At 40.0% G+C, this 26,756-nt stretch overlaps 1 protein-coding gene and 1 pseudogene across 1 annotated transcript in view; both read right to left on the minus strand.

Annotated features, from left to right (window-relative positions):
• Positions 1 to 8,975: 8,975 nt before the first annotated feature.
• On the minus strand, positions 8,976 to 10,604 carry LOC110205104 (T-complex protein 1 subunit zeta-like; annotated as a pseudogene).
• Positions 10,605 to 12,486: 1,882 nt separating this feature from the next.
• HELZ2 (helicase with zinc finger 2) overlaps positions 12,487 to 26,756 on the minus strand; it is a 35,803-nt gene continuing 21,533 nt past the window's right edge. The window contains exons 15-20 of the mRNA XM_020981596.2: positions 25,313 to 25,508; positions 24,861 to 24,995; positions 21,187 to 21,405; positions 17,524 to 17,680; positions 16,926 to 17,093; positions 12,487 to 16,327 (exon numbers count right to left, since the gene is read on the minus strand). Of these exons, the coding sequence (XP_020837255.1) occupies positions 16,203 to 16,327; positions 16,926 to 17,093; positions 17,524 to 17,680; positions 21,187 to 21,405; positions 24,861 to 24,995; positions 25,313 to 25,508 (1,000 nt within the window). The 3' untranslated portion in view covers positions 12,487 to 16,202. The remainder of the gene's footprint in view (positions 16,328 to 16,925; positions 17,094 to 17,523; positions 17,681 to 21,186; positions 21,406 to 24,860; positions 24,996 to 25,312; positions 25,509 to 26,756) is intronic.

Below are 26,756 nucleotides of genomic sequence, written 5' to 3' on the forward strand. Positions count from 1 at the left end.
GCAGAGGGGGAGGGGAAAGAAAAGAGAGAAAGAGAAAGAAAGAGAGAGAGAGAGAGAAAGAGAGAGAGAGAGAGAGAGAGAGAGAGAGAGAGAGAGAGAGAGAGAGAGAGAGAGAGAGAGAGATCACCAGAACAGATTAGGTACACAACATAAAGAAGAAAACAAACACAATATCATGATGTTTAATAAGTCCAAAGACCCCAGTTACTGGTATAATTTCTCATTATTTGGCAGAACTTGCTTAGAAAACCGGACAGAATACTCAAAAAAATTAGGTTTAGACAAGAATCTCAGAAGTTATGTTAACATAAGCTCCAAATGGCTACATGACCTAGATATAAAAGGACACATAGTAAACAAACTAGAGGAGCAAGGAACAAATTCCCTTTCAGACCTTTAGACAGGGGAAGAATTCATGACTAAATAAGTGATAGGATCACACAAGATAAAATGGACAATTTTGATTGTATAAAATTAAGGTACTACAAACCTAAACAAATCTAATACTATAAAAATTAAAAGGCAGAGAGGTTACTGGGAGGAAATCTTTGCAACAAGTTTTTCTGATAAAAGTCTCATATCCAAGATATGAAAGGAACTAATTCAAATTTATAAGACTAAAAGTCATTTCCCCAGTGGTTATAGCATATTAAAGGGCATTTTTCAAAGGCAGAAATCCAAGCTATTAACATTCATGTGAAAAAAATGCTCCAAGTTACTAACAATTAGAGAAATGTGAATGAAAACAACTCTGAAGTTCCACCTCACTCCTATCAGACTGCCAAAAATGACAAAAAAGGAAAATTACAATGTTAGAGGAGCTATGGGAAAACAGGCATCCTAATGTACTGTTGGTGGGGCTGTAAAATAGTCCAAACATTCTGGAAACCAGTTTGGAGGTACACCCAGAAAGTTACCAAATGTATATGCCCTTTGACTTAGCCATACTATTACTATGCTTATGCTCCGCAATAGATAGATAGATAGATAGATAGATAGATAGATAGATAGATAGATAGATTATGAACGAATGAATGCATAAGTAAATGAATGAATGAATGGACATGAAACTATATGTAACAAAATATTCATAGCAGCCCTTTCCATGGTAGCCCAACATTGGAAACTAAGGGAATATCCTCTATTGGGTAATAGCTAAACAAATTGTGGCACATGAATATAATGGAATGCTATTGTGCCATATTATGAAGTAGGCAATTTCAGGAGAAACTGAAAAGACCACTATCAATAGATGCAGAGTTAAGTGAGCAGAAATGAGAATTTATACAACTATAACATTATAGAAAAAAACAATTTTGAAAGTGTTTAAAACTCTGATCAACAAAATTATAAACCAGAAGTGTAAAAGGTTGAAGATGAAAGATATTGCTCAGTTCTTGACAGAGATGATGAACTTAAAATGTAGAGACATACATTTTTCAGATAAAGCTAATGTGGGGATCTATTTGGACAGACTGTGTAGATATGTATGAAGGCTTTCATTATTATTTATACTTATTATTCACTGCTATTTATAATTATTCATATTAAGGCTTTAAAAAATTTGCTCAAGTGGGGAGAGGTAGTAGGAGAGACATTAGTCTTTAAAATGCTTATTATTTAAAAATGCTTAAAACTGAAAAAATGAAAACAATAAACTATTTAAAAAGAAAAAATATAATGACTATTAGCCTGTCCCCAGTCTAAGAGCACCTTTCTCATTATCCAAGATTTTCCTTTTAAAACATAGTTTTATTTGTTGTGAGGACTGTTTTGCCATATAATGTGGGGGTGTCACTGTATGACTAAAAGGGAGGCAGAATGGACATCTCTAGTCTCTTCTCCCCCTACCCTTCTCCAAAAAAGATTTTAATTTCTAGCTGGAGGGGAAGCAAGATTGGAGCCTGAAGTATGGCTTCTCTGCTCTCCTCAGAGGGAGATGGTACCAGGACTAGAATTATATCTGTCTGCTCCCTTAAATATGATCAATCGAGGGCATTAGGTTTTCAGGTTCAAGCTAAATTCTGATCATCGTTTCTTTAATGGGGAAAGGAACACCCCAAACTCTATATCAAAGGGTTTGGCCCTTTTCCCACCTAACCCCATTTCCACAATGAACACTCATAGCACTTGGCCAAAAAACTCATTTATCCAAATGGGTAGCAAAGTAGACATCAGGGAAAATATATCTAGGAGAATATGTAGTAGACAATACAGAATGGGGGAGCTCTCCCTTTGAGAGTGAGATAAGTCAGCTCTGCCAAGAGAGTTCTAAATGTCACCCAAGGGGAAGTTTCCCAGTCTCCAACATAGCAAGCTAGGGATAGTGACATGATGGAAACTGCCAGCTTGTCTCATGTTGGCTTCTTCCCAGAATCTTTTCTTTCAAACAGCCTAAAGGAGGTTGAAATCTTCCATATTCTCTCTCAAAGATGGAAACCAGAAGCTCCTGAAGTGACTGCAGAACCTAAAGAGATTCAAAGAGCTTGAAGAGAACCGAAGACCTCTCCTCTCTCCCACTCTTGCTGCTCATGCAGGCACAGAGCATTGAAGTATACTAATGAGGATAGAGTCCTTTCATACCAATGGGCTTTGGGATTGGATTACATTCCTCCCCTGGACCAAAACTCTTTGCAGTCCTTCTCAAAATTTGACTGGGGCAAGTCTAAGACCTTTAAATATACAACATAAACACAATCATCAGTGCTTTAAAACAGTGAGAATTATTTTCTTGGTGTTCCAGATAACCAACCTTCAGTACCATTGAAACAGAAATAAACAAATTCCCATTAACAATGCATGCAGTTGACATGCTATACAGAACATCACCTAAGAGGAAACTACAGTGTCAATATAGCTAATTCCACACAGAATAAAACACATACACATTTAGAAAGTACATAAAACTATTATGTAATATTTTATAACATTGTATAGTAATTTAAATATTATATAATACAACCATTTTTGGAGAGCAATCTGGAATTATGCCCAAAGAGTTGTTAAACTGCCTATACCCTTTGACCTAGCAATACCACCACTAGGTCTATTTCCAAAGATCATTAGGGGAAAAGGAAAAGAACCTATATGTTCCAATTTATTTTATTTATAGTAACTCCCTTTGTGGTGGCAAAGAACTGGAAATATGCCATAATTAACATGTATAGCATTATATGCAAGGTCCTTTTTACCTGGGCAATCTCTAGTATTGTCACCTAACAAGTATAACATCGTAACTTAGCCCAGCGGACTGGTTTAATAGGCTTGTTACACTTATTACTGACCTCTCTGATCCTGCAGTAGGCAAGCTAGTAGTTGGCTGTGGCTGACCATAAGGATCATTATGGACCAGTTTGTCTACACCTGGGCTGGCAGTCATTACAGGTTGGTTATCAGTATGTTTAAGTTCTATAAGTTGAGTCTGTAGTAATTTTGAGCAAGAAAGAATTTACCTCTAGGTTGAGTTCTCTTGCCCTGTAATAATGTATGCAGTTTTTTCTTCCCTGGATGCATTACTTTCAGTGCCCAAATTTCGGTCAGAAAATCTTTGAGCAACTGGTGGACAGTTTCTTTTTCTCAGTCTTTTCCTAGTTGAGTATCCATCGGTCTTCTCCAGTTGCTCCTTAGAAAATCTAACAAATTCACCTATAGGCAATAAGTGAATGTAGTGAATAGCACTGATAAGGCCTCTTCCATTCTCTGGGGCTCTTTTGTAAACCGATAAGTTGCTAAGTCTCTTGAACTGGTAAAAATCCAGTGGGATAGAAGAAAGCAGTCTTTCCTTGTTCTCTTCAGACACAGAAATATAGTAATATCTACTACACCAATCTAAGATTACTAGATTCTATGATGATGCTATTAACCAGCATTCTTTGAGATGGTTTCTGAGATCTTCCATCAGAAACAGGAATTCCCTTAGATCTTTCTCTTAATGATCAGGAATCAATAAGCTAGATTCTTTTGCACCTCGAGGACATCCCACATTTCATTCACGCAATAAGAACACCCTATATCCTCTTGCTGAGTTCTAGCCTAAACCTATTTTTCCACTCTTGTGGTAATGGGGAGTCCCCAAAGTCAAATACCTCAGGGTCTGGCACAGAGGGTGAACAGCTGAGACTACTGCTGTGTTCACTGGAATCTCTTTCTTCTACCCTCTTATAAGTCTTAGCATAATCCACATGGATGGTCAAAGTGTGCAGGTATAAGGTCCCAGCTTGTCCCTTAAGAATTTTGAAGAGACTAGAACTTCCAATCAATGCCAACACTCCAGTGAGTGTTAGAGGGTTTGGACATATCGGAACCAGAGTGTCCACTTTCCTATTAATGCCAATAGAAACTTCCTTGGGAAATTTCAAGTTCACCTGGATGTATCCCAAGTATGAATAGTCTTTATTACTCAAATCATCAAGTCCAAGCCCTGTCATAGGCTTTAAAGGTATTTTACCCAAATATCTGTCATAAAAAGATTGGGAAATGATGGTAGCTTGAGATCCACTGTCCAGGAAAGCATTGAAGTCCACATTCTCAATTTTCACCATTTACTCCTGCATGAGGTCCTATGAGTCCAAGTGGAACAGATCCATAATGAACTGATGATGAATTCAATGTGACTGTCTTTGGTACCCAGGGTGACCTCTTTCCCTGGCTCTGCTCCAGTTTCCCAAACCTGGATCTGAAGATTTTAACTTTTTGATGATCAATGCTGTATTATCTTTGCCAACATGAGTATAGCCATCCACAATTATAAGGAAAGGTGGATTTGTTACTCTGATTCTTACCTGATGGAGGTGTTATTATGTTAGGCTTTCATGTCTTCCATTTCCTTGGCGCTCTGTCTCTCCAAGGAGAATAAGATTATGCAATGCCCCAACTTAGACCTGATTATCTCCGGTTTTGTAACTGCAGCTCAGCATTGGTGGTGCTGTTGTCCTGCTTTGCTCCTATGGCCCACACTTGAGAAGGCCTGGAGACTGCTAAGGCTGAGTCCCAAGGATTATATTGATCCTTGAAGTTCAGAAGCACCTGTCTCACCTCAGCCATCGCTAGCAATGGTTTCTGCATCTTCATAGATGTGATGACATCAGATGCATGAGGGTTATGTACCAAGTCCTTGAACAGTCTCTGCAGTGTAATTTTTCCTGCATTCTCAGGATCCACAGAACCTATCTGTATCAGTCTTTGCATACATTACCCCACCTGAGGAGGAATTCAATAGGCTTTTCTCCTTTGCACTGCACCACATTAGAGACAACATTAGCATGGGAGCTTCTGATTTACCCCCACTCCCATCCCAAACATCTCAGCTAAAGTTTGTATACATTGATGCCAGAAAATATTTGGCCTTACTGCCTTTGTAGCTACACGTTTTATGTTATCTGTCAGTCTCATCACTTTGCCTAGTTCAGGGGCCTTCCAGTGTGTTCCAGGCATACTCTTGCCTGTCTAATCACAGTCTCCCAGGACTGTTCGGGGGACATGGTTCATGTCTAGAGAAAATGACAATTTGGCGCTTATGGTATCTGTTTACCACAGGAGATGTGGCATCCACTTTACTCATAAATGAAGTGGAGTTCTTGAATTTAATGGTGACATTCAGTCTCTCTGTAGGAATGCTTCCCTTAATTAGAAAGGGCTCCTACCTCTTTAAGCAATTCCTCATCCTCAGAGGATGGAGAAGTCTGAAATTCCCAGGAACAACTCCCTACTTGTCAATTTCTCAGGCATCTCTCCATGGTCAAAATTCTCAGGAAAGATTAGAGAAACTTGCTAAGTTGCCTCACTTGTCTTAACATCAGTGGCCTTAATTATACACTCTTCTAATTTTTTCACTTTTCTGCCTGAGAAAAGCAAAGTGATATTCTCTCTCTCTCTCTCTCTCTCTCTCTCTCTCTCTCTCTCTCTCTCTCTCTCTCTCTCTCTCTCTCTCTCTTCTCTCTCTCTGTCTCTCTGTCTCTTGCAATTGATTCTCTTCTGTACCAACCACTGTACCAACCACAAGCATTTTGTATAACTGCTTAAGTCACATTTCTTTGTCTCTGAGTTAAGTTTAGACATTCATAGGTTCAGAAGTTCAGTCTTCTTGAGTTGTTTACAAGTTCTATTTCCCTGTAAATCATTTTAATTCAAAGAAACCTGTTGTCTCTATGCCACTAGCTGCCCTTGACCAATTAGATGAAATCTGTTATCTCTGTGCCATTACTTATTATTGAAGCTGGACTAAATTAATCAGAATTTCATAGTGATAAGATGGAAGGAGGGATTGCTAGTCCTACATCCCCAATTTCCAACCAATCATGTTGTTCCCCCATACCTATGATGCTTCTAACTTTGCAACCAATTATATTGTTTTCCCTATTTATGATGCTACAGGATTCGTAACCAATCATATTGTTTTCCCCATCTGTGATGCTGCTTTCTAGTTTTTTGAATGCTTTTCCTTTTGTACATAAAAATAATCTGTCAGCCCTCATTCAGCATCTTTTGGCTTGCAGAGGAGCTATATTGTACATTGTACACAATTTTCTGTACTAGTCTTCTACCTTTCTGTTGTAAAGGAGGTATATTTCACCATCTGTTTTAGACTGTGACTTGTTTTTAGTGATCTTTTCATTTACATTTTTGTAACTATCATGTATGGTGTTCTCTTGGTCCTGTTTATTTTATTCTGCATCTATTCATACTGTCTCTGTCTGTATACTGTCTCTTTAAGGTCCTATTCATAAGGAGCAGTCCATGGTAAAAAGGGTCAGAAAAGTGATTTGTTTGTAAAGAAAGATATTTATATTAATTTTCAAAGTGTATGGCATTTGTTGTTGTTTAGTCATTTTTTCAGGCTTATATGACCCCATTTGGGGTTTCTTGGCAAAGATACTGGAGCGGTATGCCATTTCCTTCTCCAGCTCATTTTACAGATGAGGAAACTGAGGAAAATAGAGTTTAGAGACTTCCTCAGGGTCACACAGTAGTTAGCATCTGAAACCAGATTTGAACTCAGAAGAGGAGTCTTCCTCACTCCAAGTCTGGCACTCTATCCACTGTGCCACCCAGCTGCCTGTATGTTACCCCTACTATGGGTGAACATTTTGATATGAAATATGAGTAGAACCATTACTTTTGTATAAACTGCTACAATACCTGTATAAAAGAGCTTTCAGATGAAATTTTGGAAAGAAAATGATCTGTGGTATAGATTTGAGGACTTGGATCTTTTTGTTAACATTGTGGAGTGATGCTTAGATTGTGTGGGAACAGTTTAATGTCATAAAGAGACAGAGAAAGATCTTTATTAAAAAGCAGAGAAAACTAAGTGTGAGGAGACCATTTCAATGGCACTAAAGTGACAGGTTGTCTTCTTGGAGACTTCAGAAGTGAGGCATGTGGATTATCTCATCTATGCTGTATCTATATATTTAATTGCTAAAGAGGGTAAAACTAAAAAAAATAGGAAGTCACATAAACATTTGGATACAGAGATATGATTTTAAAAGGACTGATGACTACCTATGGAAAATATGATGAGTCATGACTTTGGGAGCAAAAAAAAAAGTCAAAGAGAGTCAGGAGGTTCTCACTTCAGCCACTGAAGACAAGGACAGAAGGACAAGAGAAGAAAGCAGCAGCAGCAGGAGAAGAGGACCCTGTGGAGAAATGAAGGCACAACAAAGAGTCTGAAAATCTTCTCCCTGTTACTGCGGCAGTCAGAGGGAGTCAGCCAGGAGTTGCAAAGAACTGACATCATTAGTCAAGAGCTATCCATTCACATTGCTCTTCCTCGACATCTAGAGGTTGGTGACACTTTTCACATGAATCTGTTGCTCTCTCCTACTGCCACCCCTTCTAAATGAACACAGAATGCAGGTTGAAGATCTACAAACATCATTATGTTGAGTGGCTGGTTGTTTGGTAGATGACATTTTGTATGGGAGCTCAAGAGCTAGTGAGGAAAAGAAATGTGTACCCTTCAATAGGGTTACCTCTCAGACCATGAAGGAATTTGAATGTCACTCAGAGGGGGAAGCTCATCCCTGGGAACTTAGACCTACTAGTATGAGAGGTTGGAGGAAGGAACCACACCCAGAGAGAAGTGGAGTATTTCATGGGACATTGTATAGGTGTTTACATATCACTTTCTCTACAGCCTGAAGCACAGATTTAAGGGGTTACATAATGAAGGCATTAGAACAGACCAGCCCACCCCATAAGTTGTTCATTGCACATAACTCCCCATACTTCTCTGAATTCTTCATACTCGTCATTTCTTACTATAGAGTAATATTACATTTCAATCATACACCACAACTGATCCAGCCATTCTAGAGAGCAATTTGAAACTATGCCAAAGGGCTATAAAACTGTGCATACTCTAATCTAGTGTTACCACTGCTAGGTCTGTATCCCAAAAAGATCATAAAAAGGGGAAAGAGCCCATATGTACAAAAATATTCATAGCAGCTCTTTTTATGGTGGCAGAGAATTGGAAATTGAGGTGATGCCCATCAATTGGGGAATGGCTGAACAAGTTGTGGTATATGAATGTTTATTTTGCTATAAGAATATTACTTGCTGTAAGAAATGATGAGCAGGCAGATTTCAGAAAAACTTGGAAAGACTTACATGAACTAATGTTGAGTGAAGTGAGCAGAACCAGGACAACACTGTACACAGTAACAGCAACATTGTGCAATGATCAGCTATAATAAACTTAGCTCCTCTCAGCAATACAATATCTTAGACAATTCCAAAAGACTAATGACAGAAAATGCTATCCACATCCAGAGAAAGAACTATGGAGTCTGAATGCAGATCAAAGCATACTATTTTTACTTTTTTTGTTTTCTCTTTCTCATGTTTTTTCCCTTTTGTTTGATTCTTCTTTCATAACATGACTAATGTGGAAATACATATTTAAAAAAAACAATCATACACCACAAATTGTTCAGCCATTCCCTGATCGATGGGCACCCAGTTTGTCTCTAGTTCTTTGCTGCCACAGAAAGCAATGCAGGGCAAGAAAGAAGCTATTTCATTAAACAAGAGTTATTCCAAATGCCTGATTCTACTGCAGTGACTGGTTCACCAATCTTCAACACCAACAAGTTGTCCTAATTCTGAATGTTCAGCCTGTACCTTAAGCAGTGTTTCTTGAAGGTAAAAAAGTCAAGAGTCCTGAGCAAGAACCTTAGAGATAATAAGCAATATATCATCAGCAAAGCTTGGACTCCAAGTGAGGCCCTTCCTTTTACATTAGGCTTACATTCAACAAGAATTTCAGCTATTGCTAATTCCACTTACACCTGCATGTGGAACTATGCAACCATCTTCAATAACATTTTTGACAGTTGGCAGGCCTTCTTTTCATCTGATTTGTGTGAACATGTGCTTATTTTGTCTCTTGATCAAGAGGGTGCTAGGGAATTATCAGATTTCTTAACAAAGAGAAATTTCTCTTCTCCCAATGCATTTTCACAGACAAGTATTGCATGTCCTAAATAGTGAGAATTTAAATTATCAAGAGAATTCATAGTCAATTCACCATATGCAAAAGCCTGTCTCTCCATGTTTCTTTCTTTCACTCTCTACAGGGACACTTTGTCTTCTTTTACATTATCTTAAGAAAATGGTTCAATTCTCTTTTGATTAATAAAAAAATCTTTTGTCTGGATCACCACATGCTTTCCTCTTTATTTCTCTTATATTCTTCACTGTATCTTCAATGAATTTTTTTTTCTGTTCTTAATAGATTCTCTTCCTCCTCTGGACTTTTTAAAAAATCCATAATGCACTTGTAGTTTTTCATACTCTAATTATACATTGAATGTAAGGATGGAGACATCTTCTATTCTTTTCCTTCATATAAAAATGTCTAGTACTATGGTCCAAGACCAGCCTTTTCAAGATTGTGTTAATTTCTAACTTACGTTTCATCTCCATGATCTCTATCATGAAGAGATCAAAAGGTTTATTTGGCTTTCTGACAGCCAAATTGAGCCCACCACTGCATTCCTTGTGAATTTTAACATGCAAAGATGTTCTGGCCAAAGTACAGCTAGGTAGCACAGTGAATACAGTATTAAACTTGGAGTCAGGAAGATCTGAGTTCAAATCCAACCCCAGACATCTACTGGCTGTATGGCAGTGGGCAAGTAATTTAATGTTTCTCAGCCTCAGTTTCCTAATATGTAAAATGTGGGTAATAATAGCACCTACTTCATAGGATTGTTGTGAGAATCAAATGAGATAACCTATGTAAAGTGCTTTATAAAATTTAAAGTACTACATAAATGTTGTTATATATAAGTATTTTGCTATCTATTTTCTGGCTTATTTTAACTTGACTGAAAACTTCAAGTGCATTTGTCTTTGTAATGTCAAATCCTTCTGTTCTTGGATGTAGACCTTCAGAGATGCAGACATCAATCTATTTCAGCAGCTCTCAATAATTAGAACATTTGAAGTGGTACCATCACAATAATGTCATACTGGGCTACTGTTACTTTTCCTATTAAGGAGGTTATTGGATATTATATTTGCATCTCATGTAATGCCATATTGCTGTCTTTGGTAAGCTTGATGTCACCAGTGCTACAGACAAATATCTTCATGGTCCTTTTGGCCCCAGGCTTATTCTCAGTTCCCAGGGGTATATGAAATGTTGACAGCCAGCACTCATCTCTGGACTTCAGCTGACATGGTTCAGGGTTAGGTGGTATTAGGCAAGTCAGACCTTAATTCCAAAGTAGTCACAACTTGTTTCCTGTCCATGATTTTTCAAAGATCATCAAGGGCAAGTAAGTAATCAGTTCCACTTCTTCCAGGACCTTGTGATACAATTAATCCAGGTCTTATGACTAGAACTCATTAAGGACCATTAAATATTGCTGTACTATAGTTTCACTTATATTGGCTTTTCCTGTTAACAATTTTTGCTCTTAAAATCAGAAGACTATTCTTCTTGGTAAAAGAGAAACAAAGAAACAATCTAACAGTTTTGCCTTTTCTGTCATTTGTATCACTGTCTGCTCCACTTTAATCAATAGTCTCATCACTATTTAAAAAATGTTTTATTCTGAACTTAAACACACACACACACACACACAAAAAGCATTTCCCAATTAGCAGAATACAAAGAGGATTGTATACAAAACACATTAAATTCCACACATTTCTTTCAAAAATTTTCTGTTTAATCTCCAAAGGCCTCATGATGGAAAATGCTATCCACATCCAAAGAAAGAACTATGGAGTTTGAATGCAGATCGAAGCATACTATTTGCTGTGTTTTGTTTCCTCTTTCTGGTAGTTCCTCCTATTGGTTCTAATTCTTACTTACAACATCACTAATCTGAAAATATGTTTAATAAGAATGTATATGTATAGCCTATATCAGATTGTGCACTGTCTTGGGGAGGGTGGTGGGAAGGGAAAGGGAGAAATAATTAAAACTCAAGTTTATGGAAGTGATTGTTGATAAATCAAAATAAATTGATAAAAAATTTCTTTTCATCCGCACTTCCTTCTGAACTTATTTCTGTTTGGTACTGTGCATTTAGGAAGTGCTTCAGTGGTCTTTTTTTTTTTTCCTAAGCCGGGGGCATCACTACTGCTAACCTGCTCTCTCCTCAACAAAACTTTCCCAAGTAGAAATCAAAATTTAAGAAAAAACCCTTGTAACAAATAATCATAATCAGGGCAATGTTAGCAGGAAATTGCTAATCACTACTATTCATCACTTCTTTCTCTAACTATTACTGGATGATCTCTCCCCAGTGGCATCTGAGGAGTTTCCTAGGAATAAGTAGGAGCATCAAAGTTGCTTCCTTCTAAGATTATCCAGCTTTACCCTCTATGTTAAGAGCCTCATATGAAAAACAACTTTCTTCCCACACCTCCATCCCTTCCCCTATTGCAGAAGTCAGGTGTGGAACATTACATGTCAGGTTTTTTTTTTCCACACCTAACCTTTTCTTTTTTAATTTCATAACATTCAGTTTCAATTGTTTGGGGATTATTATTCTATTTTCATTGTTGTAATCATTTTGTGTATTGTCTTCCTGGTTCTGCTTATTTTACTTTGTATCAGTTCATGTAAGTCGTTATTCTCTACATTTATCATGTTGTTTCTCAGAGCAAAGTAATATTCCATTACATTCACATACAGTTGTTTAGTCATTTACCAATCAATGAACATCTACTTTCTTTCCAGTTCTTTGCTACCACAAAAACAGACCTTTGACCTTTGTTATAATGGATGGTTCTCAGGCTGATTTCAGAAAAATCTGGAAAGACTTACATGAACTGATGCAAAGTGAAGTAATTAGAACTAGGAGAACAGTGAACACAGTAAAAGTAATACTGTACAATCATCAACTGTGAATGCTTAGCTATTTTCAGCAATACGATGATCCAAGACAAGGACTCATGATGAAAAATACTATCCACATCCAGAGAAAGAACTGACAGAGTCCGAATGCAGATGAAAACATATTGTTTTTCACATTCTTTATTTTTTCATGTTTTTTTCCCTTTTAGTCTGTTTCTTTCTTTCACAATATGACTTATATGGAAATGTTTTACATGATTGCATATATTTATGTATATATATATAACCTATATCAAATTTCTTACCATGTTAGGGAAGGGGGAGGTAAAGAAAGGAGGGAGAAAATTTGGAACTCAAAAACAATTTTTAAATGAATGTTGAAAATTGTTTTTACATCTAATTGGGAAAATTAAATATTTAAGAAATAATAACTGGCTCTCTAGAAGGAAGAGGGAAGACGATAAAAGGGGAGATCTAAGTGGTATAAAAACAAAGAATATCAATAAAAATCTATTTTCTTAAAATTTGGTCAAAAATAAAATGACCTGTGACAAAGAGTTAGATCCTTCACAAATACACATATATATATGTTCAACATACACACAGGACCAGAAAAATAGCATTTCTCCTGCCATATTTACAAAAGAACAGATATACCCACTCCCCACCAACACACCCACAGAGGGGCAAGCATATTCATTCCCCACTTATAGAGAGAAGTAAATGCACTCTTTGCCCTCTTTTTCATATATTAATGTATAAGGGTCAGTGCAAATATTCTCTTACACATATACAGAAGGACATACTTGCTTTACTTCTAAAATACCCAAAGGGGTAAATATCTGATCTCACATGCATACACATAGAAAAACCCTCATTCCTGACAAAACACACCCACATTCATCCATCTCTTTCCCACATACACCCATAGGGTGAAGTATCCATTGATATATCCACACACACAAATGAAGGAAAGTACCCCTCACTACGGAGGCAGACACCGATCTCTCCCTATCAACATCACCATCCCATCCCACCAATACACACATATCCATAAGAGAAAATTTATCTCTCAAATCTACCTAGAAGAGACGACACCCATATGAGCAGATGGATGCCATTTTCCATCTCTCCCCCTTCTCCTCTCAAAATGCCTAAGCCTCATTCACTCACTGACTCACATAGACCCTCTGTCCCTATCTCTTTCTCAGTCATACACACACACACACACACACACACACACACACACACACACACACACACACACACAGGGATAGACACCTCTCACATCCATCCCATTCTGTACAACCCCCAGTCTTTCATATACACATAACACATCACATACCTTGAGACATCAAACTACAATCCATGAACACTGCTGTTATAATAAAATTAATTTAATATTAAATCATACAAGTGCATAGTCCAAGCTTAGGTATAAAAAAATGGAATGTTGAAGTCTATATCCTTGATTTGTCAAACATTCAAATCAATTAAGTCCTTTCCTTAAAGGAATCTAAAAGCCAGTAGAAACTACACTTTGCAGCAACACATAAAAAACATACCTTGCAGCAATGTGTGCCCCAAAATACACATCTGCTCCACCTCAGTGGCAACTTTAGGAGCTGGCAGAAAAGAACTATTGCACCAAGATCTAGGGTAAGAGCAAGTGGGGGGGGGGAGCCTCCATTCCCTGAGCTCGCCACAATGCTGTAGCTTAACAGGAAACCTGAGAGGCAGTGCTAGTCTCCCCTGCTTCCGCTCCCCACATATGTCATGTCCCTAGTTAAGGGCTTCCTTCCTAAGGGCTACATGAAAGGGGGGTGGGGTGAGGAAGGGGAAAGTAGGAGGAATTAGATTCCCCAGTCTCAGAGAGCCTGCACAAACAGGGAAATCCCTAAAGGTCAGACCAACCCTCAAGGGCAGCCTGCACTGACAGCAGTCTGTACCCTGAGTTAGCGAAAGGTTTCAGCAAGAGGTACCTCAGCTCTGAAGGGCAGGCACCTAACCTGGGTAGATGGTAGGTCCTATTGTAAACAAACAGTACTCCAGAGCTTAGCCTTCCTTCCTTCTCTCTCTCCCACCCGCCCTGCCCACTGAGGGCCAGGCACAGTGGAATGCATAAGGTAGCAAGCGACAGAAACAATTTCCAAGAAGCAGGCAACACAGTATTTCTGCACAAAATACACTGTGGTCCCTACAACGAAGACCAACCCTGGCTCCAGGCCAACAGGCTGATTTCTTCTTTCTTCCCTCTTCAGGGAGAGGGCAAATCTGTTTGCTCATCTGACATCATGGTAAGCTCATGTTCAGACAGCTGCAGCTGATGCCCTGAAACAGACAGAATCCTCCTGGGGACAGCTGAGTCCTGGCCTGCAGGACAGCATAGACAGGTGCAAAGCAAGGCCTTCACTGCAGAGGAGCAGGAAGAAGGGGTTGCAGGCATTCATCCCCCCCACCCCCACCCTTTGCCTGACCCTAACTCAGAGGTATCTTGGCTGCAGAGGTACAGCCATAAGGGCAAATACAGCATTTCTAGCCTTACTGCTATTGCGCATGGGGTACTTGGGCTGGGTCTGCTCCAGCCTCTACTCCAGGCAGCCCTCCACACCACTAGGCTTACCTGGCCTTGCACTTCCTACCTGACAAAGACAGCATTATTGCACAACTCCTCCCTTCACATTACAATAGGAGCTTCTCCCAAAATAGCTAGTGCAAACTATAGTTTGTTGGTTTGAATTTGGTTTTATGCTGCTGCCCAACCCCAAACCTCAGGCCAGGGTATTGTGGAAGCAGTATTAAGTTCACCAAGACATATCGGGTGTAGTTACTTATTAGGCCAGGGGCAGTGGTATGCTAAAGGATAAATGCCCATCCCCTCCAGAAAGCTGAAGAAGGTCACCTTGGTCAGTCAGTTTACCTGCTGTGACCTCACCCTTCTACCTGGATGCCAGAATCCTTCCCATACTCCCTGTTCTAGCCAACACTAATTGGCTACTTTAAATACCACAACAAAAAAAGACCACATCCAATGTACAACATTGACAAGCAAAATCATGGCCACAGATCAACAATTAGATTTTAAAAACAGTCCAGGAAAAATCAGTTTGTTTGTTTGTTTGTTTTTAAGCATCTTCTCTAAGGGTTCTCTTGCTTCACCCAGAATCTTCTCAGATCAGCACCATGGATGAACTCCAGAGTTGGGTTTACAGCAGAAATCCCTTGGGCCTCCCCAAACCCCTCACTCTGCATGGACAGAGAAGAGGCTACACTGCACCTGGAGGCTTCTCAGTCAACAATCTGGCCAGAACACTCTTACTAAGAGCACTTAAAATAGGGCAAGAAGAGTCTGGGTTACTCCTCAACCTGTTCTTTATCCTTTTTCTCTAAGATTAAAAAGCCAAATGGTTTTTCTATTCAGATAATAATGGTTTCCTCCTTCCCTCCAGGGGGTAGGAGAGGAGAAAAATGTTCTAAAGAATCATGTTATTGCTGGTTCTCTCTGAAGGCTTGGTCCTGGTCCACTTTGGTCTACTGAGTTCATGTAAGCTAGACATCAGAGGAAGTCCCCCAGATTCCATCAGTCCCCACTGGCTGCAGTCACAAAAGGCACATGAGGATGCACTAAGTGAGGCTCCCTTGGCTGGGAAAAGGGGACAGAAAAAAGGGGAGGATTTTTGGTCAGGTTTGTTTTCTCATTGGCATTTTGTAAAATAAAGTACAAGATGCTGGACATTCCTGGTGTCGGAGAGGAAAAAGTCTCAAAGAGATTGCAAAACCATCAGGGGGACAGGGAGAAAGGGGTAGCCATTGACTATCCACCTCTGAGTGCACAAATAAGCCTTCTGGCCCAAGAGAAAAGGCCTATGAGGGCTATGTCTTAGTGGCAGACAGCTGGCCTCTGACGGACTTGCACTGAGGAAGCCAGGACACAGCATCCCTTCTTGGTGTAGAAATCAATGAGCCGTTGCCACATTGGACAGCAACTCAAGAGGTAGTGATTTCCTGCAAAGGAGGAAACAAGAATTAGAAGCCTTAACGATCCCTCACAGGCGTACTAGACTTTATGAGTTATAGAACTTCCATATTCATAACTTGATTTGATCCTCATAATCCACTTTCCCCTCTCTATTCTATCCCTCAGGAGATTTCCCTATTTCCCCATTTCACAGATGGAGGCCCAGAAGACCTTAAATGACCAAAGTAACACAGCAAGTTAATGTCTACCCTGGGACCCCGAGAACCAGTATCCTTGATCATCCGGTGTTGAAAACATCTACCCTAAATGAGGATAGACTGAAAAATCAGGTCTCTAGCCCTCCATCATCTCTTGGGACCAATTCATCCAAATGAATCTGCTTTCACCCAACCTCCCACCTACTCTCCTCCACCATATTCAAGCTAGCTAGTTCTCTTTCCAGATCATACCATGGACCTGAATGTCCAAGATCCTGGCCATTGCTGTTCCACTACCCTTGGGAAAAGTCAGTTAGTGAAGCCCCAACCACCACCCCATTTTCTTTCCTACCTCCCCCTTCCTCCACCCTGTGTATCACAGCCCTCTGCATGGGTACTTTTTCTGAGAAGCCCTGCCCCAACTCACCAATGATGCAGAGCCCCTCTTGGGCCCGAGTGATCCCCACATTGACCTGATGTGGGTCACTGACAAAGCCCAGGTGTTTCTTCAGCCAGCTTTTGGTGGGCCTCCCATCAATTTCACCAAGAGGGCAGGAGCGAACTGTACTTAGTATAACATATCGCCACTCACTTCCTAGGAGGTGAAAGTGAGGAACAGGAATGACATCTAAGCAATGTGTACCTCAGTCCCACTCATCTGAAGTCTACCCTGATTATCCCTCCTTTCTGAGCTACTTAAAGCACCTTACTTTACCCCACACCAAAAGCAATTCTTCTTCCACTCCCTGCCCCCAACCAATTTAAACTCTCAGAATCTCTTTCATCATCTACTTCTCACATCAGAAGTCCTTTTCCCATATAATCTCCTCCAGGAAGCCCTCCATGACTAAGGAAGGGTTCTTTATTTACCCTACTGCCCCATATTCAAAGTCCTATTTCTATCCTACCTCCTTCAAGGAGCTTTCCCTAATAGAAGAGTCATTTATACACTGAGCACTCTAGCAACACTGCTCAGAACACAGACCAAACAGCAGCTTCCCTCTTCTACCAGGTCTAGGGCCCACCTTGGCTCTTCTTGATGGAGGAGACGGTCACTCCAGTAATGCCCTCCTTTAAGAGCCGCTTGTTGATCTCTGAAACCTGGGCATTGTATGGGCTGAGGATTGCAATGTCCTTGGGTTTGATGGTCCTATCCAAGGTCAGCTGCTTTGCTATTCGAACCTGTAGATACAGGAAGCACAGGAAAGTTTAGGGTACAACATAAGGGTAATTCTGTTCTAGGCAGCAATCCATCTTAGTGAATTTGTCAATCTATTGTGCCAAAAAAGGCTCTTATTTGTCCTATCCAGGTTACTAGGTAATGCCTGAATCATTTTAAAAAATATTGTTTTATTCTTCCCCAATTACATGTAAAAATAATTTTTAACATTTTTTTAAAATTTGGAGTTTCAAATTCTATCCCTCCCTCCTTCCCTTCCTGAGATAATAAACAATCTTATATAGGTTGTATATATGCAATCATGTAAAACATTTCCATATTAGTCATTTTCTGGAGGAAGAAAGAAAGAAAAGGAAAGAAAGAAAGAAAGAAAGAAAGAAAGAAAGAAAGAAAGAAAGAAAGAAAGAAAGAAAGAAAGAAAGAAAGAAAGAAAGAAAGAAAGAAAGAAAGAAAGAAAGAAAGAAGGAAAGAAGGGAAGAAAGAAAGAAAGAGAGAGGAAGGAAAGAAGGGAAGAAAGAAAGAAAGAGAGAGGAAGGAAGGAGAAAGAAAAGAAAGAAGGAAGGAAGAAAAAAAATAGTATGCTTCAGTCTATATTCAGACAACATCAGTTCTTTCTCTGGATGCAGATAGCATTTTTTCATCATAAGTCCTTTGGAATTATCTTGCATCACTGTATCGCTGAGAATAGCTAAGTTATTCACAGTTGTTCATTGTACAATATTGCTGTTATGATGTACAATGTTTTCCAAATTCTGCTCACTTCACTCTGCACCAGTTCATGTAAGTCTTTCCAGGTTTTTCTGAAACCATCCTGCTCATCATTTCTTATAGCACAATAGTATTCCATCACAATTATACACCACAACTTGTTCAACCATTCCCCAACTGATGAATACCCCCTCAATTTCCAATTCTTAACCACCACAAAAAGAGCCACTATCAATATCCTTGTACAAATAGATACCTTTCCTTTTTTTTTTTAATGTCCTCCTTTAATGTTAATTTTAATTTTTAAAATCTAGTAGTGTGTTAAAGGGTATGCGTGGTTTTATAACCCTTTGGACATAGTTCCAAATTGCTTTCCAGAATGACTGGTTCAATTCACAACTTCACCAAGAATACATCAGTGTCCTGGTTTTTCCACCTCCCCTCCAACATTTATAATTTACCCTTTCTGTCATATTAGCCAATCTGACAGGTGTGAGGCAGTACCTCAGAGTTGTTTTAATCTGCGTTTCTCTAATCAATAGTGATTTAGAACATTTTTTCACATGACTATAGATAACTTCGATTTCTGCCTGAATCATTTTTTAAAGATCAGTTCCTAAATTCCAGGACATTGGTCAATAATATCTTTTACATTTCCATGATATATAATGTGACATCATAGTATCAGAGATTTAGAGAGAGAAGGGACCTTAAGAGGCCAATAAGCCCAAACTTCTCATTTTTACAAATTAAGAAACTAAGTCATGGAGAGGTTAAGTTACTTACGCAGCACATAGTTAATAAGTATCTAAGGAAGGATTTTAACTCCAATTTCAATGCTCTATCCACTATATCACACTGCTTCTCAATAGGGCAACCAAAAAAACTAATGTGAGAGATCCTAGGTTGTTTTAAGAGGCACAGCATAGAGAATGTGTATGCTCTGCTCTGGTTAGAGCACAGTTGGAGTATTGTCTTCAATCTGTTCCAGTCAAATGGGACCACTCGCTATTTCCCATACACGACATTGCATCTCTTGTTCTGATGGATTCCAGAGGGCAGGACAATGAGTGGAGGATAGAGAGAAGCCAATTTTAGCTCAGTATGGAAGGCCTTCTTAACATCTAGCACTGTCCAAAAGGGGAAAGAGTAAACTAAGCAGGAGCCCATCAACTGGCTAATGGCTAAAAAAAAACAAAAACAAAAACAGGGCACATAAATATACCTGAATGTTACTATGTAGTTAAAAATGACTAATTCAGATAATCGGGGAAGATTTGTATGAACTGATATACAGCAAAATAAGAGTAAAAAGAAGAGTAATCAACTGAAAAGGGTATTCAGAATAAATAATAATTACAACAATGTAAAGAATAACTGACAGTGTGAAATGTGAGCCGTAAAGTATGAAAAAAAAACTTAAAGGAACTAATTGAAAAAAAACAATCATGGAAAACAGATAATGAAATATGCCTCTTTCCTCAGCAGAAATATATGAGAATTCTAGGGCACAATGTTCTATAGTGGGTCAGATGTAATCATTGTATTGGATGTTTTTGCTTTATACATTGTGGTTCAGGCTGGAAGAGAGGAGATATTAATAATAGTAGCATCTAATATTTACATAGCCATTAGAAGGTGCCAGGAACTGCACTAAATGCTTTATAATTATTATCTCATTTGATCCTCACAACAACCCTAGGAGGTAGGTGCTATTATGATCCCTATTTTACAGTTGAGGAAACTGAGGCAAACAGAAGTTAAGTGACTTGCCCAGGGTCACACAGCCAGGAAATGTCTGAGGCTGGATTTGAACTCGCCTTCCTGAGTCCAGGCCCAGCCCTCTATCCACTGCATCATCTAGCTGCTCTCATATTTCCAGAAATGACTGTGATGTAAAAAAAAAGCATCAATAAACTTATTTTTAAAAGGCGGCAAAAATAACTTCTAAAAGTAATGTTGATAGTAAGAGCCTACTAAATTTCCCTCCAAAATGGGGAAAGAATTGCCTCAGGAGAAGAAATGGCCCATTGTTAGAAGTTTTTTAAGTAGAAGCTGGATGATGACTGTCAAGGTAGTTTTAAAGAAGATTCTTACTTGGAAAAGTTTGGAGTACATCTGATGACCTCTGATGGCCTTTCTAACTGAGACTAGGATCCTGGTATGTCCAGGGTGGTTATCCTCCACGAGTTCTGCTCCAGAGCCCCAGGCTACTGAAGCAGTTGATAAGGTAACAGGCTGTCCCCAGCCAAAAGGAGAGAATTTGTTTTTGGTTTTGTTTTGAGAGAATTTTTGACTTAACTTCTCAATAAGGGTGGGTGGGAAGGAAGGAAGGGAGAAAATCTGGAACCCAAAGTTTCAAAAACAAATGCTAAAAAAAATAGTTTTCACATACAACTGGGAAATAAGATATACAGGCAATGGGGTATAGAAATCTATCCTGCCCTACAGGAAAATAGAAGAGGAAGAGGATGAGAGAAACGGGGGGGGGTGGGATAGAAGGGAGGGCAGATTATGGGAAAGGGCATTCAGAATGCACACTATCTTGGGGTTGGGGGAAGGACGAGATGGGGAGAAAATTCAGAACTCAAAATCTTGTGGAAGTGAATGTTGGAAACTAAAAATAAATAAATTAATGGAGAGAATTTTTGAAAGGATAACAGCAGCATTTCAGGTAAATGGTCCCTTTGAACCCCTGAACTCTGTGATTCACAGCACTCACTACCAGTCTCTTGCACCTAGGATAATTTCCAGCCCTTTAGTTGACCCTCCACCTCCCAGCTGTGACCTGAGCACTCACCACCTGCTCCACTTCATCCTGGTTGGCCCTGGAGTTTTCATTTCCTTCTTCAGTGGAGACCAAAAGGCTCTTTTCCTCTCCCTGGACATAGCCAAAGATAATGGGGCAGCTTTCTTGATCTTGGTGGCTGAAGACACTTGGTGTTCGCCTTAGTTCCACACTAGTCTTCAGTTTGCTGTCATAAAATTCTTTGGAAGGGAATTTGCAGATATCCTTGTGCTATTAGGGGCAAGAGACAGAGTAAGTTGGAACAATGAGCACAATCCATTTTGCCCTTCTTGTATCCCCGGCACCTAGCAGAAAGCCTGACACAGAGTAAGCATGTAATAAAAATTGGTTGACTAACATCCCAAGGTAAAGGAATTTGCCAGTCAAGAGGCTATAAATGGGCAGAATGGCCAAGGCAGCAGCCAGATAAATTTGTTCCACCATGGCCTCAGGACAGGAACCATCTATAATATCTGTGGAGAATACAGTAAGTACCAAGATCCATCCCCTTAGGGCACAACCACTGTTACCGATGATGCAACATCTCAAATAAGGATGTCCATCCTGGTGGCCTTTTCTGGTTATCTCACTCAGAACAGAGCCTGTCAGTTAGAAATCCTTAAGCCCCCTCAGCTTGTTCAAATGCCCATGTTCATGCCTTCTATATCTTCATTAGACTTGTCTTTTTCATTATATTCATACAACAATGTAATGTAGCACCAGTCTGTCATACGGCTGAGAAGAACACAGACCTCAAAGTTGAAGAGAAAGAGTTATGACTCAGGGGTGGGGAACCTGTAGCCTTGAGGCTACATGTGGCCTTTCAGGTCCTTAGGCGTGGCATTTTGACTGAGTCCAGGTTTTATAGAACAAATCTTTTTATTAAGGGGGTTTGTTCTGTGAAGTTGGGATTCAGTCGAAGGGCCACACATGAGAACCTAGAGGGCCACATGTGGCCTCAGGACTGTGGGTTCCCCACCTCTGACTTAGGTGGTTTATTAGTTGATAGCATTTCAAAAGGTAATAGGTAATAATCGCCAGAGGACCAACACTCAGAAGACACAAGGGTGGGGAACCTTCAGCCTCAAGGCCACATGTGGCCCTCTAGGTCCTCAAGTGTGGCCCTTCAGCTGAATCCAAACTTCACAGAACAAACCCCCTTAATAAAAGGACTTGTTCTGTAAAACTTGGACTCAGCCAAGGCTGCAGGTTCCCCACCCCTGCACACAGCCCAAGTGAACTGCAAGATATTTGACCTCTACCTTGAGGCTACTGTGTCAAGACCTCCTGAGCTTCTCTCCCCTTCCTACTTCTTCTTCTGTCCCCTTCTCTTTATCTTGCTCTTTCCCTAACTTCTCTCTTTCTCTCCCCTTGCCTCTTCTTTACTATCATTCTCTCCTTTTTCTCCTTATTTCTGCTTCACTCTACTCTCTATTCCCCTCCCCCCATGTCCACCTTAAGGGTACACTATAACCTTTGGCTTGGTCTCCCCAATGCCTAAGACAGTGCCAGGCATGTGTAGACATTTAACAAATGTTTGTTCAATTGAATTGCCTCCTGTTTCATTCCCCTTGTGTCTCTCACTTCCCTCTATACTTTTCTCAACTGTCTTCTCCCTCCCTCTTTTTTCTTCCATATCTGTTCTTTTTCCTCTTCTTCTCCCCTCCTACTTTTTTAACCAGACCTATGATTTCATTAGCATAAAGAGCTTGCAGTGAACACCATCCTCCACTAAGGCAGATCAGTACCTCTTCCACAACTTACTGGAGTAAGTGACTAGCCCAAGATCACACAGGGAACAGATAGCAAAAGAACTCCTGATGTCTGGGACAGTTGTCTATATACCCCAGGCTATATCTTACTCCTCTCTTCACCTGGCCATAATATGGAATTGAAGTATTTGTGCTACTTGCTATGTAGACTAATATTTCTATATTTTTTTTACTTTAAAAGCAATTAAGGTTTACACATGTCAATAAAAAAATTAAATTGATTTATGACCCTCTATTAAATATTCCTGTTGGTCAGTGGCCCTAAATAGTTCTCTTATCCCTGCTCACTGAACTCAGCCTCTAACCAGTGTGGTACAGTGAGAAGACCTTGGCTCTGAGGGCAAAAGACTAAGGTTCAAATCCTGTTCCTAGTTGTACCTATAGGGCCTTGGTCAAGTCATTTAACCATTCTGACCTTCAATTTCCTTTTTCTAAAATGAAGGTTTTGAGGTAGGTGGCCCCTGCAGTGCCATCTATCTCTTGATTTATCATCCTTTCTCCTCGGTCACAATGCCTCTTACAGAGCAAATCAAGCCCTCCTGATCAAAGATCTTCTCTCTTCCAGTACTTGGGAGATTACTCAACTATATTCATAGAACATTCTTCCCTGGCTCCATTCTACCACCAGCACCTTCCGATCCATCACTGTGACCTCAAGAAAACCTAAATGCCACATTGCTGCCATGTGACCAATGGTTCAGAAAGTGGAAATTGGATGGTGTGAAAGAGCACATCTAGATGGGTATCTGTATTTGCAGTAGGGGAGGGGTAAGTGGCTATGTATATCTCTCTATCTGTAGGATGCTATGTGAATACAATAAGTTGCATATGTGTATGTATTTAAGGGGGAGTTGTATGTATATGTGCATATGTATAGGACTGTGATTGCATTGGTTCATGTAATTGTGCAAAAAACTATTTTTATATATGAGCATCTGTGCATTCATCTGTATATGTGTAGGAATGGGAGTATGATTGTGTGTATGGCTGTATTTATGGGTATTTGTGAGGCAGTTGTGTACGTGTATGAATATGTATATCGAGGAAATCGAAGGGATTAGGACAGCAAGTGGTTAATTGTGGAAACTGAGTGAACCACACTGACTCCATCTTCTAACTCAATTCTGGAGCTAGCTTAGTTTCTATTCAATTACAGAGCTAGTCCAATTTCTGTCTTGTGATAAAACTTCATTCAATTGTGAGAATTGGGAGAAAACCTTATCATATTGTTTGAACCTAGCACTGTGTGGCTGGGAAGCTGGACCACCTCTACCTGTTACTTAGAGACCCTTAACTAAGGACCTAGGTTATGCTCATCAAAACCCAGTCAGATCCAAAGATTGATGCAAGGAGTTTTTTCACAACTGTACAACTCAAACAATCCATATGCCTTATCTGAGAACTGGCCCTGTACTGATCAATTGGTTATTTTTTCCATGTTCCTTTGACCATTTACAGACACTTGGGAGGATTGGGTCACCTCTTTTCTGAATTCAGGAAATTGTACCTGTTCCCTCACCCCTCCCAACTTGGAAAGTCCTTAATCTTTCATCCAATTAGAAATCAGATTATCTGATGTTGTATTGTTTCCTTTTAATTAATTGGTCTTATTTAATTAATTGTTTTTGATGTAGAAAAATCTGTCTCTCCCCTTCCCTCCCTAAGTTGAAGAGTCTGGTCCTGGTTTGTTGGTCAATTGCCATGCATTGCTTAATAAATCAAAATGCTTGGAAGCTTGAACCTTTGTTTCCTCAGTCATTTCATCTTTCATCTGCCACAGTATGCATGTGCCTATGTATACGAATATACATACTGGTGTGACTGTGATTATTTGTGTGGGAGCAGAGACTTGGGGAGCAGAGTATTAAAGGAATAGGAAAAGGGAAAGGAAAAGGAATGGACCAGGCCTCTCACCATTCGGTACTGTGTGTCCAGCATCCAAGCTTGATGATGGTAGCGCTCAAAGAGGGACTTCTCCAAGCCCAGATTTTGACAGTGATCATTCTTTACAAAAGGCTGAAGCTGTTTGTGGTCCCCTAGCAACACCACCTGGAGCCCAAAGAGGAAAAGAGTTTCAGCCAGGCCCAGAGCCACACGTGGCCAGGATCTCCAGCCTTTAATTTGTTTCCCTTCAGCCATCTTTTGACCTCATTTCCCCTACTAATTGTACCCAATGCAGTCCAGCTGGTTCGTAGCAGTTCCTACGTCTCTTTTTTTAGGCCAGAGGAGATCAGGCACTGAAGGTACGTGCAATAACTATTCATACCAGGTATCATTCCAACTATTCCACTTGCTCTACCTCCTCATTACCCCAGAGGAAAAGCAGGGCCAGGAGCATTGGAAAATCAAAGTGGGCACTATCTCACCTTCTCAGCCTGGGGAAAGTTAACGAGGGGGATGAGGCTCTCAGGCTCTGTGGACATGCCAGCTTCATCAATGAGAATTTGTTTGATGTTGAGCTGCTTAGTGAGAATGGAGGAGGCTGCACAGGAGCAAGTACAAAGGATGATGTCGTGGGTGCTTAATTCATGTTTCCGGGCCTTTGCGGTGATTGACTTATATCTGACAGGTCAAATAAAAGAGATCAAAAGAAGTCAGGAAGGCTAAGGGCAAACACTAAGGTTAAGAAACACGGGCCTAGGGACAGCTAAGTGGCACAGTGGATAGGGTACTGGCCCTGGAGTCAGGAGGACCTGAGTTCAAATCTGGCCTCAGACCAAACACTTAACGCTTACTAGCTGTGTGACCCTGGGCAAGTCACTTAACCCCAACTGCCTATATTAAAAAAGAAAAAAAGAAAGAAACATGGGCCTAATGCGTGAGTACACATGTTTGTTATACATCTTTACTGTTTTCTCCAGTGGGGGTTGGGCAGAGGGAGAAAACAGAAAGCTAGAAAAGACGGAGAGTGGGTGCAGCTAGGTGGTGCAGTGGATAGAGCACCAGCCCTGGAGTTAGGAGGACCTGAGTTCAAATCCAGCCTCAGAGGCATAACCACTCACTAGCTATGTGACTCTGGACAAGTCACTTAAACCCAATTGCCTCACCAAAAAAACAGAGGCCTCATATACACCAAATATTCATTGCAATACTTTTGTAACATACAGGTGCCCACTGACTGGGGAATAGCTAAACAAACTGTATACATGAATGTAACAGAACATATACTACACTAAGATGAATGAAGAGAAGCAGAGGATTTTTACAACTGATACAAAGTAAAGCAAGAAGAACCAGGAATAATCACAACAATGTAAACAGAAACAAAAAAAAGATAAACTGAATGCTATGTAATTATAATCACCAAGTTTGACCCCACAGAAGAGATAAGAATGCACTTCTCCCTCCCTTCTTTGGGGGATGGGGCGTACTATATATACACGTGGGTACACTATTGGACTTGATGTACTGATTAGTATATTGCTGAACTTTTTCTTCCTTTTTAATTCTTTATTATAAGGAGAGGCTCTCAGGTGTGTGGGGAATGGGAGGGGCAGGCAGAAATTTTTACAAAGAAACTTTGCGCCATTCAAGAAGATCAGAGGTCATATTCCAGAATGTCTAGATCCATCAGATATGACAAAATTATAACTGTTACAGAGTGTCTCCATTTATCACCAGTATAGTAACAATATGACTGTTCTAGAACCTGGAGAGCAGATTGGTACATTTATATCCCCTCCTGCTCCAGAACATTTAAAGCTATCTCTGCAACCGTTTTCACTCTGCCTCTTCTCTCACCACACCACCCCTCACCTCAGCACACGCACACACACATGTACATGCATACACACCACTCTCCTAACTCCC

This window comes from Phascolarctos cinereus, unplaced genomic scaffold (genome assembly GCF_003287225.1).
Source record: "Phascolarctos cinereus isolate Bilbo 61053 unplaced genomic scaffold, phaCin_HiC Scaffold_2;HRSCAF=192, whole genome shotgun sequence".
In the NCBI taxonomy this organism is placed as follows: domain Eukaryota; kingdom Metazoa; phylum Chordata; class Mammalia; order Diprotodontia; family Phascolarctidae; genus Phascolarctos; species Phascolarctos cinereus.